Source organism: Panthera onca, chromosome D3 (genome assembly GCF_046562875.1).
Source record: "Panthera onca isolate mPanOnc1 chromosome D3, mPanOnc1 haplotype 2, whole genome shotgun sequence".
Classification (NCBI taxonomy): Eukaryota; Metazoa; Chordata; class Mammalia; order Carnivora; family Felidae; genus Panthera; species Panthera onca.
This window is the reverse complement of record NC_138350.1, coordinates 8,227,233-8,242,395: the sequence shown is the minus strand read 5'-3', so window position 1 is coordinate 8,242,395 and position 15,163 is coordinate 8,227,233. Positions and strand designations below refer to the sequence as shown.

The window sequence follows — 15,163 nt, the reverse complement described above, 5'->3', positions numbered from 1 at the left end:
TTCTCTTTTATGGCCGAGTTGTATTCCATTGTATATATATACTACATCTTCTTTCCCCATTCACCTATTGGTGGACACTTGGGCTGCTTCCATAATGTGGCCAGTAGTGATAATACTGCTCTAAACGTCAGGGTGGGTGTCTGGCTTCTCTTTTGATACTAAACAGAGATAGACTAGATCATTTAGCTTTCTCTTAGGAAATGCAGATAGAAACTCCTCATTTGTGATAGGAACTTCATGTTCTTCCTGCTTATTTCCTTTTCTTGGTTTCATTTACTCAGTTGGGTAACAAATTGGATGTGAGGTGTATCTTAAGCATTCTTTCTTCTTGGTGCCGATTCACGGTTAGCTTCAACTATAACCCACTTTCTATCATTTTTGCCTGCCTGATGAAAATATTCATGACTGGTACTTAGTGTTACTTTCTCTTGAGAATAAGAGAAAAGCATTAATGGATTTTTATTTTTTTTTATTTTTTTTTTATTTATTTTTGGGACAGAGAGAGACAGAGCATGAATGGGGGAGGGGCAGAGAGAGAGAGAGACACAGAATCGGAAACAGGCTCCAGGCTCCGAGCCATCAGCCCAGAGCCCGACGCGGGGCTCGAACTCACGGACCGCGAGATCGTGACCTGGCTGAAGTCGGACACTTAACCGACTGCGCCACCCAGGCACCCCGCATTAATGGATTTTTAAATGCCTTTTCCCCCCAGCTTTATCAAACTATAACTGATCACCAAAAATTGTATGTATTTAGGGGCACCTGGCTGGCTCAGTCACTAGAGCATGCGACTGTTGATCTCAGGGTCTTGAGTTCAAGCCCCACATTGGGGGTAGAGATTACTTAAAAAATAATAAATAACATCTTTTTAAAAAGTAACCTCTGTCCCCAGTGTGGAGCTCGAACTCATGACCTTGATATGAAGAGACACATGCTCCACTGATTAAGCAGCCAGGTACCCCAAGTTTACTTAAAAAAAAAATTGTATATATTTAAAATGTACATGGGGCAACTGGGCTGCTCAGTCAGTTGAGCATCCAACTTCAGCTCAGGTCATGATCTCACAGTCTGTGGGTTCAAGCCCCGTGTTGGGCTCTGTGCTGACAGCTCAGAGCCTGGAGCCTGCTTGGATTCTGTGTCTCCCTCTCTCTGCCCCTCCCTTGCTTACACTCTCACTCTCTCTCTCTCTCTCTCTCTCTCTCTCAAAAATAAATAAACATTTAAAAAAATGTTTAGGGGCGCCTGGATGGCGCAGTCGGTTAAGCGTCCGACTTCAGCCAGGTCACGATCTCGCTGTCCGTGAGTTCGAGCCCCGCGTCGGGCTCTGGGCTGATGGCTCGGAGCCTGGAGCCTGTTTCCGATTCTGTGTCTCCCTCTCTCTCTGCCCCTCCCCCGTTCATGCTCTGTCTCTCTCTGTCCCAAAAATAAATAAAAAACGTTGAAAAAAAAAATTTAAAAAATAAAAAAAATAAAAAAAATAAAAATAAAAAAATGTTTAATGTACAACCTGATGACTCAACATACATATACATTATGAAATATTCACAAACAAGCCAATCAGCATGTATCTATCAACCTCTTTACCAGTTTCCTTTTTTCCTTTGTGTGTGTTGTGAGAACACCCAAAGTCTGTCTTCTTAGAAAATTTCAAAAACAATACAATATTGTGAACTATACTCACATTGATGCAAACCGGTTTCCCAGAATTGATTCATCTTGTATAATTGGATCCCATACGCTTTGACCAACATCTCCCTACTGTGCCCTCCCTGCAGCCCATGGTGTCCATCTACCTTTCTCCTCTCTGTTTCTGTGGGTTTAGCTTCAGTGCCATTTTTATTGGCTTTTTGTAAATTGAAACTTGAGTACTTAGCACTGGTATCCTCTTCCACATGTTCATTGTATGGTAAAATATCATGTGCATTTCAGGAAATATATCAACTTTTTTGATGGGGGTGAAATTTATTACAGATTTTAGTTCTAACTCTTAGGAGCAATCTAGAGAGGACAGGGTACATTTTGAGTGATTTAGATCTTTGGAAAATGGAGGTAAGGTAGATGGTTTGCAGTAAAAAAATACTTTATGGATAACCAGACATAAAATTCATAGCTTATCTTACATCCCTAATTCTAACCTGCACATATTTAGTTCTTTGGTTAAGCTTTAGACAGAAGAGTGAAAAAAGGTATGAAGCAGATCAAGATTCCTCCCTTTTTTTCTCCTTTATCAAGATTTTGGGAGTTTTGTTTTGTTTTTTGTTTATTTTTTTCATTTTGTTTGCAAATATTTTTGAGTGATATCCTTAGTTATGATGAATTGTAACAGACAGTACGTGAGAGACAGAAGATTTAAAATATGGTTTTTGACTTTTGGTTCTGTAACAACTCTCTTTTGTATTTGATCTGTGCTGTTACTTTCGGTGTCCTGCACAGGTGTCCTGTGTGCCGATACTGCCAGACTCCAGAGCCAGTAGAAGAGAATAAGTGTTTTGAGTGTGGCGTTCAGGAAGTAAGTGATGGCTGGTGGGAAAGAATAATGAACACAGCTTTAATGCTCTGGGGATTTCTTTTGCCCTGTGTGCCTTAAATTCTTTTAAATTCTTTTTCAGACTGATGCTTTTGTTTTCTTTTGTCTAAGGTCATGCAAGATATATGAATACGTTATTTTACACTCTGAAGCAAAAATCTCTGTGCTTTTATTTTTTGTTTGTTGAAAAAGACTAGACTTTTACTGATAAATTATGAATACTTGTCTTGCCATTTCCCTAGAGTTCCTTAAAAAACCAGAGGGAGAAAATGACCCATAAAAGCACCCTTGCTTTTTGCATTTCAAACACATATTTATTCAAAACTCCTGTAGAAACAATTCACCTTCATTCTGTGTCAGGGCCTTTCCCACTCTGAGTGAGCCAGGTCATGTGTTTTTGTACAACTAATTAAGATGTCGTCTTCTCCTTGGCAGAACCTTTGGATTTGTTTAATATGTGGCCACATAGGATGTGGACGATATGTAAGTCGACATGCTTATAAGCACTTTGAGGAAACCCAGCACACGTATGCCATGCAGCTTACCAACCATCGAGTCTGGGACTATGCTGGAGGTGAAGGCCATTCTTGTTTTCTAATTTGGATTCATTCTGCATGAACGTGTCTCCCTTAGAACCTCTCCTCTTCCTCTTCTCTCACAGCTTGAAATCTTCCTGACTGCTGTGGCAAACTTGAATTCTCAGGGTGCCCCATAGCACACTATTTCCTGCAAATGGCCTGAATTACACATTATAAAGAGAGTTAATACTTCTATACTTGCCCTCTGACTCTTTCTTAAATTCAAGTGAGTTAGCCCACTTGTACAGAAGTATTGCAAGGCATTTAATTTAGACCTGTAAAAACAAAAATTCTGGCCAAGTTGAAAGTATATGCAGATCCTTTTCATTCTAAAGAAACAAGCCTTGATTGACTGATTCATTCTTTTCTTTAGATAATTATGTCCATCGATTGGTTGCAAGTAAAACAGATGGAAAAATAGTACAATATGAATGTGAGGGTGATACTTGCCAGGAAGAGAAGATAGATGCCTTACAGTTAGAGGTAAGATACTTTGTTAGTAATTACTAAGTACCTTTTTGTACTGCTTTTTACTATCCTACCTTAAAAAGTGGCTTGGGCTTTTACTCTTGCCATTTATTTCTGTATGTCAACTTTTTTTTAAAGTTCTATCATTGCTGTGGAGGATTATTAAAATACTTTTATTCTATCTAATTTTCTTCTTTGGAAGCCTACGCTTCATTGTGTCTTACTATTTTGAATGGGATGTTTCTCATTGTCTCAAGCTCAATGTTAAGGTGGTTCTCTAGCTGCAATAAAACTGAAAGTTAAGAATCTTCCTGTTGGCATCACAGTAGCAGTTGGAAACTGAGCAGGTCAGAATGAGGAAACCCCAGTAGCACCCTTCCATGCCCAGGAAGCTTTTTTACATATCTTGGACATTTTATGAAGTAGACGCTTACATACTCAAAGTATGTATTTTATGAATTTGATGTTTACATATGTATGTCTAAAGCCATTTGGGAGTATTCATATATAGTTGAAGAAACAACAAAATTAGCACAGTCTGATTTTTCACTGTAGTAGTAAATCCCACCTACTATAAAATTAGTATATTGTAAACACGATAATGAAGGAAAAGTTTAAAATGAGTCTTGTTTTGTATTAATTTCAATCTGATTGTTTTAAAAACAAATAGCTTAGGGGTGCCTGGGTGGTTCAGTTGGTTAAGAGTCTCACGGTCTGTGAGTTCAAGCCCCGCGTCGGGCTCTGTGCTGACAGCCTGGAGCCTGCTTCAGATTCTGTGTCTCCCCCTTTCTCTGCTACTCCCTTGCTTGCGCTGTGTCTCTCCCTCTCTCTCAAAAATAAATAAACGTTAAAATAAAATTTAAAAACAAATAGCTTAGCCTTGGGAGGAAATGGATATTTGAAAGCTTGGTCATCTCCGGACTTTTATGGTCTAATAGATTGAGTAGAATGGCTTAAGATAAGGCTGATGTTTTTACCATTAATTGTATTGATATGAAAAAGTTTAAACCTTTTACATTAAGTTTTTAGAAGTAACCCTTCCACCTTAACTCTAGGTATATTCATTCAACAAATGTTTATTGAGGGCTGCTGTCTGTCGGCCATTCTTCTTGGTGCTGGGAATGCAGCATTGAACAGACTCCCTGCCCTCGTGGAGTGTACGTTCTAGGGGCACACACACATTCTCCCATCTGTCCTTTCTCCCTCTTGTACCTTCCTTCTCTTCTCTAGCTTACAAGCACATTCAGATCTCCTTTTAGTCTTTTAGAATGGTTTTTCTGAAATGCAGATGTCATGTTGCTACTCCACGGCCCACATTTCTCAATATGATGCCCCCGGGCCTTCTATAGGCCCCATCTGCCCATACCTTGCACCCTAGCCTCATTGGTGTTACTCCTTCATCTTGAAGAGATCCTAAATGTCCACAGCTCACATCTGGGTCCAGTAGTTCTCTGGAATCAGATCTCTGTCTTTACCTGTCTCCTCCACCTCTCTGTTGAGAGCCCTCCCATATCTCTCCTTCTCTCAGACGTCCTCCCAGACCCTACTGTCATAAGCCATCTATCCTTTCTCAATAGTTACACATTCATTCATGTTGTTCATTCATTCATGCAGTCAGGTAGCAAACATTTCCTGACATCCAGCATGTGCCAGGCACTGAGGCTACAGAAATAAAGTTAGAACCCTCACTTTCGAAGAGTTCATATTCTAGTCAGGGAGATCTGGTGATTAAGTGCTAGCATCCTAAGTGCTGTTAATGACAGGCACTATACCAAGGGAGCTGAGAGGGGTGCTTAACCCCAGGCTGGGCGGGACAGGGACAGCTTCCTAGAGGGTGGTGAGCTGATTTAATACTTTGGTTTAAAAACCTTGGGGTTCTTCTTAAAATTAGCTTGATGGGACACCTGGGTGGCTCAGTCGGTAGGGTATGTCACTTTGGCTTAGGTCATTATCTCACAGTCTACGGGTTCAGGCCCCTTGTGGGGCTCTGTGCTGACAGCTCGGAGCCGGGAGCCTGCTTTGGATTCTGTCTCGCTCACTCTCTGCCTCTCCCCAGCTTGTTCTCTCCCTCTCTCTCTCTCTCTCTCTCTCTCTCAATAATAAATAAATAAACTTAAAAAATTATTTTAAAAAATTAGCTTGAACAGAAACTTATTTGCTAATGTACATTTCTCTGCTTTCTTGTCCAGACTAGATTGTAAGCCCCAGGTCAGGAGTGTAATTGACATCTCTGTATTCCCATGGTTTGTTGAGCAGAGAATAACCAAGATGTAATACGTGTTCTGATGATTGTATTTACTCTTCTGTAGGGCATTAAAAGTCAGGTTTTGTTTTTTTTAATAAAAATAAATAAAAGTCAGGTTTTAACTGAAATTCAGAAACTACAGTGATTTATGTGTTGGTGTCTGTTCTCTGTTTTTAGTATTCGTATTTACTAACAAGCCAGTTGGAATCTCAACGAATCTACTGGGAAAACAAGATAGTTCGGATAGAGAAGGACACAGCAGAGGAAGTAAGTTTCTGTCTGGACTGCTGCTGACGTGCCACACGGCAGGGCTATCTGATGTTGGGATGGGAGAAGGCAGAATACAAGAAAAAAGGAATGCTGGAATCATTCTTAGGCTGATACAGAGATAGAGAATTGTCTTGCCTCTAAAAAGAAACCTTTGTCATATGTCAGTTATATCTCAATAAAGCCTGGGTCGGGGGGCAGCGGCGGAGAGAAGAAAGAAAACAAGAATTTGGAATCAGTCGGCTCACCCCGGTAATCTAACTTTAGATCAGGATTCCAGAGAGAAGTGGTTAAAAACATGAATCATCATCATTATATTACAGACATAGCCCCTGAAGGCAGTGTCAGGCAACAAGAAATTCTAGACCACAAAGAGAATGAAATTAGTCAAAATGAGGAAAAAGAAGAGGCAAAAATATGCTGTTGCAAATGCTGTCAGCTGAGCATTATTTAAGAAAGGGAGGGAAGCCAACATACACTCTCACCTAGGGTTACCAAATCGAAAAGAATGTATTAAAACTGTATGCCGAGCTCTGTATTATACTAAATATAAGGAAGAAACAAAATACCTGCTACGTACCCTGAAAAAAGAAAACTTGGATTTAAAGACTTGAGTATTTTGGTATTTTTGATTGGGAAGAGATTTGTTTGTTAAATCAATCAGGTTTTCTACGCCTTGTGCAATTCCATTAAAAAAATAGAAGTATGTACATGAGGACTTGTAATTTGAGTCAGCCAGTTGGTTTGTCAGCTTGGGAACAGCTGCTTTGAGGAGCTGCGTGTGGGCTTCTGTGGCACCAAGATGGTGCTGAGCCCTTCAAAATTGAAGAGAAGAAAATCAGGCTGAGGTGTTAGAGCTTTGGTGGTTCCCGTGATGCCTTGTTTGTCTAGGACACAGGTTTTCAAATTTAGCGAAATCCTTGAAAGAAGATGCCACTCACTCCTCCACCAGGTAGAAGAGGAAAGTGGTGTGTTTTTGGTGGAAACCCAGATGGAGGGCCCAGAACTTCACCTGCTTGGTTTTCCCATCGTCTCCGGCAGGTACAAGGGACCCTGACGGTTCCAAAGAAAGCATTTTGAAAACCAGTGAGCTCCTGAGGGTTCACATAGAATGGGAGTTCCAAGAACCTTTCTCAGGTTCTAGGGACAGTGTTCATAATTCACTGATCCTCTTAGTAGTAATACAGGCTTTTCAATTTTTTTTAATAATTGGGATGCCCGGGTGGCTCAGTCAGCTGAGCGTCCGACTCTTAATTTCAGCTCAGGTCACGATCCCAGGGTCGTGGGATCGACCTCAGTATGTTGGGCTCTGCGCTGAGCGCGGAACCTCCTTAAGAGTCTCTCCCCCTCTGCCTCCTTCCCCCACGTAGGCGCATGTGCTTGTTTGTGCATGCGTACTTTCTCTCTCTGAAATAAGATAACAACAATGAAACAAATAAATCCTTAAATGATTATTTTAGTAATCTTGTGAGTCCCTGGCATAACTAGATCTTCAGAAAGGGACTGCAGAGCCAGGCTCAGGTCTCATCTGTGTGGTAGCTAGGGTTATCCTGGAATTAAGCAGGCAGGGCCAGGCTCACCCATATGTCAGGCCCGTTGGCCCCAGTTTCTGCGTATGCCTACAAATGAGGAGAAATCAAGGTTCTCAAATTAAGGCTTAACACCAGCTTTAAAATCTTTAGTTCAGGGGCGCCTGGGTGGCTCAGTCAGTTGAACGTCCGACTTCGGCTCAGGTCACGATCTCGCGGTTGGTGGGTTCAAGCCCCACGTCGGGCTCTGTGCTGACAGCTTGGAGCCTGGAGCCTGCCTCGGATTGTGTGTCTCCCTCCCTCTCTGCCCCTCCTCCACTCGTACTCTGTCTCTCAAAAATTAATAAAAACGTCAAAAAACAAAAAAGATCTTCAGTTCAAAGTTGTTGATGTAGTTTTTATCAGAACCTTCCAAGTGGTGGAGGTGCCTTTCCAGAGGCACTCAGGGTCACTTGCTGTACCGGTTCTGAATGGGGCTTAGAGCACACATGGGAAGGACATGCCTCCGACAGCACTCAGGAGGCCGAGCTCTGGTTACTGCCACTTGGTGTCAAGTCCTGAGTCCCTAGGAGGAACACTCAAAACACAGCCTCAGTACTAGGCGTTTCCACAGGGGGGGTACCTAAAGTGCTTCGTGCAGACCCTTGAGAGCTAAGCTTAGGGTTCTCTCTGCCTTTTAAGACCCTTTAGGATTAACTGCATTCCCTAACGAATGCCTAAAGCTTATTTTTCCTTTGCCGTACAGCTATGGCCTGCAATGTAGTGCAGAGAGGTTTAGAACTTGGGTCCAGTCCCAGACCCACCACGCTCTAGCTGGGTAACTTTGGGCATATTGCCTCACCTTTCCGTAAGCCTGTTGATAAAGTTGACACACTGAAGTCTCTGGCTTCTTATCAGATATAAAGGAGATACTGCTTACAAAACATCTGGCTGGTGCTTGGGCCATAGGATTTAAATTCTCAGTCCCTTTCACCTCCTGCCCTTTCAGCTAGTACTGCCTCACGATCCACCCAGCCTCACTACTTCCCATCCAGTCTTCTCCCTGTGTCCTCAGACTGGTAGAGGTGAGGCATTTCTCAGTTGGGTAGATCGTCACACCTGACTGAATCTAATGTCTGCTTAGCTGGACTTCAACAGACTCTTGGTTTCTGACATGTAATACGTCAGAATCTTAAAATTCTCTTCAGTTTATAAGACAATGTAACATGAATTCGTTCTCTCTATATTGCATTTATAAATTAACTCAAAACAAGAACTGCTTATGTTCCATGTGGCTTCATGGTACATGAGAAAATTTAATAATGAGGTTTTTTTTGGGGGGGGGGGTAGGGACCCAAACAGAACCCATTATTACAATTTTCTTGGATTAGATTAGTTTGTTAGATTATTTGGTTAGTAATTTTTGGAATGTGATCTCAGGAGGAAAAACACGTGGTGAGTTAAGGAGAGGCTCTGGTCTGGCCTCTGACAGACCGTCTCCTGTCTTACTGCCTGAAGCTCACTCTTTACTTCTGAGCAGTTTCGCTTGCCGTTTAGCTGTGATCCGTTGTTCATCCTTGTATAGGGAAACAGTAAGGGGTAAAAAAAGGGTTTCTCCAAATGTTTATTTCTGTTACAGAAGTTCTTTCAAATGATTGTCTCACCTGTTCTTAGTTTGGTTTATCAAAGTTACGGACAGGGGGCGCCTGGGTGGCGCAGTCGGTTAAGCGTCCGACTTCAGCCAGGTCACGATCTCGCGGTCTGTGAGTTCGAGCCCCGCGTCAGGCTCTGGGCTGATGGCTCGGAGCCTGGAGCCTGTTTCCGATTCTGTGTCTCCCTCTCTCTCTGCCCCTCCCCTGTTCATGCTCTGTCTCTCTCTGTCCCAAAAATAAATAAAAAACGTTGAAAAAAAAAATTTAAAAAAAAAAAAAAAAAAAAAAGTTACGGACAGGTCATTGCAAAAACGCTTGTGAAGTTAGCCCCAGAGACCCCACAAAACTATGCCTCTTTGAAGTGAAACTGATCTCCGTTTGCTCTTCCAGATTAACAACATGAAGGCCAAATTTAAAGAAACAATTGAGAAATGTGACAATCTGGAGCACAGACTGAATGATCTCCTAAAAGAAAAGCAGTCCGTGGAAAGAAAGTAGGTGTAATTGGTCTCTTCTTTAACTTAGCTATTTCATTTTCACAGGTAATCTCCTCCATTCCTATGAACACGCTTTCCTTTTCGAGGGTGCCCATCACTAGGTTTTCGGGGGTCTCCCATTTATGGAGCAAACTTGTTGTGACTTCCTGTTGATTAAAAACGACAGCATTTCATGCCAGATGGGTGCTGTGTGGAATGCAGAGCTCTCTGCTGATGTCTGTGCTCGCTGTATGTGCAGATATCTTCCGCTGTTGCCTGTAGAGGGCAATTCCCTTGTGCTCAGAGCTGCAGCTTCTCGGAGCCATGGTGGCTGAGAACTGGCAGGAGAGAGAATATGTCTGAGCCGGACACGGTGTGTATTCTGGCCTTAGGCAGGAATTAAAGGCCAGAGTTGTTGAATATGGAGGAAAAAATTCAAGAACGGCATGGCAAGAACATACTCTACTACTGTGATATGGGGAGATAGTTGCTGCTCATGGAAATTACCTTTCTAGTTTAAGTATATTCACAAAAATAATTGGCTTTTTACTTCCAGACAGTGGATGAAAAATAAGGAGGAAAATTTTTAAGAGCTTTTTTTTTTTTTTGAAGAAACCTTCATTCTGGAATAAATTCAGGTTTACAGAGGTTGCTAAGATAGTGCAAAGAGTTTCCATGTACCCTTCACCTGTTTTCCCCACTGTCAAAAGTTATTTTAATAGTTTTTCTTTGTATTGTGGTAAAATCTATATAACAAAATTTGTCCTATTCACTCTAAGTGTATAATTCAGTGGCACTAAGTGGCATTCACAGCATCCTGCTACTGTCACCATCATCTGTTTCAAAATTTTTTCGTCACCCACAAGACTCTCCACCAAAGGTTTTTTTTTTTCTTTTAAATATTTTCTTGTTTTTATTTCTTTCCCCACACTCTTAAATATCTTATTTTTTAAGGAATCTCTACACCCAACGTGGGGCTTGAACTCACAGCCCTGAGATTAAGAGTCTCATGCTCTACTGACAACCAGCCAGGTGCCCCAAAGGTTTTTTTCTTTTTTTAAACTGTTCTAAAAGCAACACTACAGGATTAATAGAAATTAAAATATTCTATACTTTCAGCTCCCTAACAAATTCAACTGTATTAAAGAATTAAAATTGGAAGTTTTCTTCCAGGCTGTAGATTTTGCTATCTAAAGATTACCACTATTCATTGATGGTACCAGTGAATATTTACTCTTCCAGATCTTTTGTTGTACCCATATGAATGTCTCACATACCTTTTTTTCTAGAAAAATAGAATAATATTAGGTATTCTGTTTGGTAAAATATTCCGTTTCTGAGATTTTTTTTTTTTTTCATACTGACACTTGTAACGGCTGCATGGTATTGCATTGTATGGAGGTTCCCTGATAATTTTAACCGGTCCCCTATTGATAGACATTTAAAGTTGTCTCAAGTCTTAGACTAATATAAACTATGGTGCAATGAGCATTTTTCTCCATGTTTCTTTTAGTGCAGTCTTGAATACATTTTATTGGATGAGTTCCTAGAATAGGTATGTCAGAGGGCATGTGAAATTGTGGTTTTTGGAGTTACTGCCACGCTGACTTCCGAAGAGTTTGTACCAGTTTGCACTCCAGTGCCCACGCGGGGAAGTTCCTCTTTTCCCACAGTTGAGCTCTTTGGCATTCCGATACATAAAAATGGTATATCCAGTGATGCTTTAATTTGTAATTCTTGCCTTGTGAGTAAGATTGAGCGTCAAGAATAAGGCACTCCCTATTCTTGAAAACTCTTCTCCAGTAAATGCAGTGAGGTCAGAGCACTTGACTCTCCAAGAATGTCACTTTTCCTCATAACTTCTTTATCGTAGCTGTTATCTGTAAGCCATCTATTTAACCACAGACTGCAAAACAAAGGAGCAGTAGAAGTTTTACCATGAATCATAGAATCATTTACACTATTGAAAAATTTCTGAGACTTAGAAAAACTGTTACGCCGCCGACTAGAGCGGAATCCTTGCTTCGTACAGCAGTCGCGGTGGCGGCACAGTGGAGACTGTGGTGGCAGTCTCCCTCCGCCACAGGAGGGAGGAGTCCAGTCCCTAAATGGATTCTGAGATCACAGCGCCTCTGTTCAATCCCAGAGCAGAAAGCGGACTGTGTCGCAAATGAAAAAACATGCTTTTGTCTTCCTTTGTTTTGCAAAAGGTGCACTCAGCTAAACACAAAAGTGGCCAAACTCACCACAGAGCTCAGAGAGGAGCAGGAAATGAACAAGTGTTTGCGTGCCAACCAAGTCCTCCTGCAGAACAAACTGAAGGAGGAGGAGAGGGTGTTGAAGGAAACCTGCGACCAGAAGGATCTGCAGATCACCGAGATCCAGGAGCAGTTGCGTGACGTCATGTTCTACCTGGAGACACAGCAGAAGATCAACCACCTGCCTGCTGAGACCCGGCAGGAAATCCAGGAGGGACAGATCAACATCGCCATGGCCTCAGCCTCCAGCGCCCCCTCTTCGGGGGGCAGCGGGAAGCTGCCCTCCAGGAAAGGCCGCAGCAAGAGGGGCAAGTGACCTTCTGAGAAACAGACGCCCCTGAGACTGGTTTCCCTGGCGCAGTGAGGGTGTGCTGGGGCTTCAGCTAAATGTGAGGGCGGACCTTAAATAAGTACAAGTGAGGACCGAGCCGCAGTTGTTTGGATCTTTCATTTGCTGGCGTGTGGTGCGATGAACGTAGGGGGTTGCTGACTAGGAGCGCCGATGGAGATGGGCCGTGTTTTAGAAGGTGGCTGCTGTTTTCAACCGTAGTAGTTCACTAACCTCAGACATTCTAATGACCATTTTGCCTTCCTACTTGATAGAAGCCCCAGCTCTGCTGTGCATTTTTCCGTTGTATTTATTGAGTCCGTGTATTTGACGTTCAGGTCTGGGGTCGGTTTAAGATGTCGAATTTTTTTTTTGTAACCTCAAAGGTAACGTTACCTGAGGTCTAGCAGCTGCTTTAAAGAGAGGTTTGCACTGGCCACTGAGGATTTATGAAAACTCCCCGGTGTTAGTCTGACGTCCTTGTCATCCCCTCCCTGCGTCTGGGAAGAAGAATTGGTTGAATGTCATATGAAAAGAGGCTGGGCCTGTAAACCTTTAGTCACTAGCCTGTCACAGCAGCCTTCTTTTGCTCTAGGACTAGCCAGGAAAAACAAACAACCCTGGGGCAGGCTGAGCAGACTCAGTGTAGGGAAAATGGTGGTGCTTCCACTTTGTTTATTTTCGATGACTCCAGGCCACATTATGAACCTCAAGTAAAGAGGAGGCTGAATGGTTGCTCTAAGACTCCGATCTCAGAGTGGATTTCCTAGCATCTAGCAAGAATCAGCAAGCGGATTTATCATCCATGTGAAAATGGGCAGCGAGGCCTCTGACTAGCTGATTGTGTATTTTGCTAGGATCAGTGTTTTCTGAATGTTTACAAAAGATTGGGCTGCATGCTCAGGTTGCGGCTAGAGGGAGCTTGGGCAGATTTTCAGTTATGCTTTCAAGATACAACCAAAGGCTGTTTCTAAATCCGAAAATTAGAATTTTAACAGGGCCCCTTTAAAACAGTCGTGCAGTGCTCGTTGTGAGCCAACAGAGGGGCTGTGTACTTTCTCTAGAAACCTTAACGTCAAGTAATTCATAATACGCAGTAATTAAGCCAAGTTAAAGGAAGACCCGTGTTGGAATTCAGCTTCCAGAAGGGGTAGCTGGACGCTGAAATGATGGGTTTTGTTTTCTGCTTTAGAATTAGCCAGAGTTTTCCAATGGTCACATTTTAGAATTGTTTTTAGCCTATGGTTAGGCCTCATCCCCTTTGGCGTAAATGTCCTTCGTGTTCCTTGTTAGCACACAAACTGTATTGCTAATCACCATCTATTTTTGTGGGATGCGCTGGAGCATTTCCCAGAAACCCTCACCTGTAACTTTGCGAAATGAATGTACTCAGACATTCTCAAATTCTACTTAGGGCAGACCAACTCTGGAAGTGCCCCTTGGACTTACATATACAGACACCTTAAAGCAAGAGTGGGAATGTAAAGCGTAACCTAATTCTCTTTCCTATAGAGATTCTATTTTATTTAAAATCTATTTTTACACTAGTTAGAATCCTGCTTTTTTGGCCAAGTACTTGTCTTGCATGTCTGACCTTGCAGAAGCTGGGGTGGATCGTAGCATACTAATTACGAGAATTAGAAGTAGTTTACAAAGCTTGCTCGTTCCTCATTTTCCCATGATCACCTCCACCAAGCAGCCCCACCACCAGCTGGGGGAACAGAGGTTTTCAGTACAGGTGGGATAAGTGCCCTGAAAGGCTGTGCCCAGAGGAATGAGCAAATAGGCAAATGTTTCCAAACTACTTGAAGGTTTAAAAATGTTTTCCAGGAAAAAAAGCATCTTATCAAGATATATAAAGAAAGTGTTTTTGAAAAAGGTCAAAGAGTCACGTTTGATTTTGACAAAATTACGTAAGATAGAAACTGTTAGTATTTTCTTCACGATGGAAATGAACCACTTAATATATCCGTACTACCTTGAACAATGAAATTGCATTAAAATAACCGAACTTTGAAATGATTCTGCCCCGTGTGAAATTTGTGTCTCACTGGTTGACATTTGCTTGGGAGCTTGTATCTAAATAACCTAAGAAGGTGTCAATGACCTGAATCTTAAAACAGCACGAAAACCATCCCCTCAACAATATAGTGAGCAGCTAGATTATTCATCTTCCTACCCCCCTTTGCTCCAGCTTCCCAAACTAATAAAAAGTAGCTGAACCAAATATAGAATAAGGAAAATTATCTGAATTTAAAGGGTTTAAATTTAAAGGGTTTGAATTTATAGGATGAGACCCGGCACACAACTCTTACAAATGCAAAGCAATCAACGTGTAGGTAGGCCTGAGACTTTTTACCAGGCCTTCTAGCAAGCCAAGGTGGTTTCATTTTTTGAAACTGTCCCAGATGTGACTTGTTAGGATACGCTGGGCAAGACAAGGCCCTGAAGCAACTACCCACTCCACGCTTGCACGGGGAGGTAGGTTGTCCTAAGCAAAAGGGCTGAGAAATGAATTGAAACAGCCAGCCAGTTGAATGTAGAGGACTTGGCAAATCACGAATGAACAACCTTCTGTCATCACTTGGAAACCCCTCTCCTGGTACAGTCGGGATACACAAGTTACAAACGTCATCCTTGATTTGGCTGCTGTGCGTTCTGCCACGTAGCTTGGGCTGGTGGCAAGCTTGGGCTCCCGCAATGAAGTCAATGGGCTTATCTAAAAAAGGAAAGCCACTCTCCCATTTGAGGAAAGCGATTTCATTTTCTCCAGGATAAAGCTGAATTAACTGCCGCGGTGAATTCTGCTGCGTTAATTTCTTTCTTGGCAGCAGAAGGGAAATTTTTCAGGAGTCT

General features: G+C 42.2%; 1 protein-coding gene across 2 annotated transcripts in view; it reads left to right on the top strand.

The window, feature by feature from the left end:
* The window catches only part of BRAP (BRCA1 associated protein), a 94,391-nt gene extending 80,062 nt beyond the window's left edge, over positions 1 to 14,329 (top strand). For both annotated transcript variants that reach the window (XM_078435794.2, XM_078435792.2), the window contains 6 exons: positions 2,434 to 2,509; positions 2,963 to 3,101; positions 3,479 to 3,588; positions 5,996 to 6,085; positions 9,636 to 9,739; positions 11,932 to 14,329. In XM_078435794.2, the coding sequence (XP_078291920.1) occupies positions 2,434 to 2,509; positions 2,963 to 3,101; positions 3,479 to 3,588; positions 5,996 to 6,085; positions 9,636 to 9,739; positions 11,932 to 12,295 (883 nt within the window). In that variant the 3' untranslated portion in view covers positions 12,296 to 14,329. The remainder of the gene's footprint in view (positions 1 to 2,433; positions 2,510 to 2,962; positions 3,102 to 3,478; positions 3,589 to 5,995; positions 6,086 to 9,635; positions 9,740 to 11,931) is intronic.
* Positions 14,330 to 15,163: the final 834 nt, after the last annotated feature.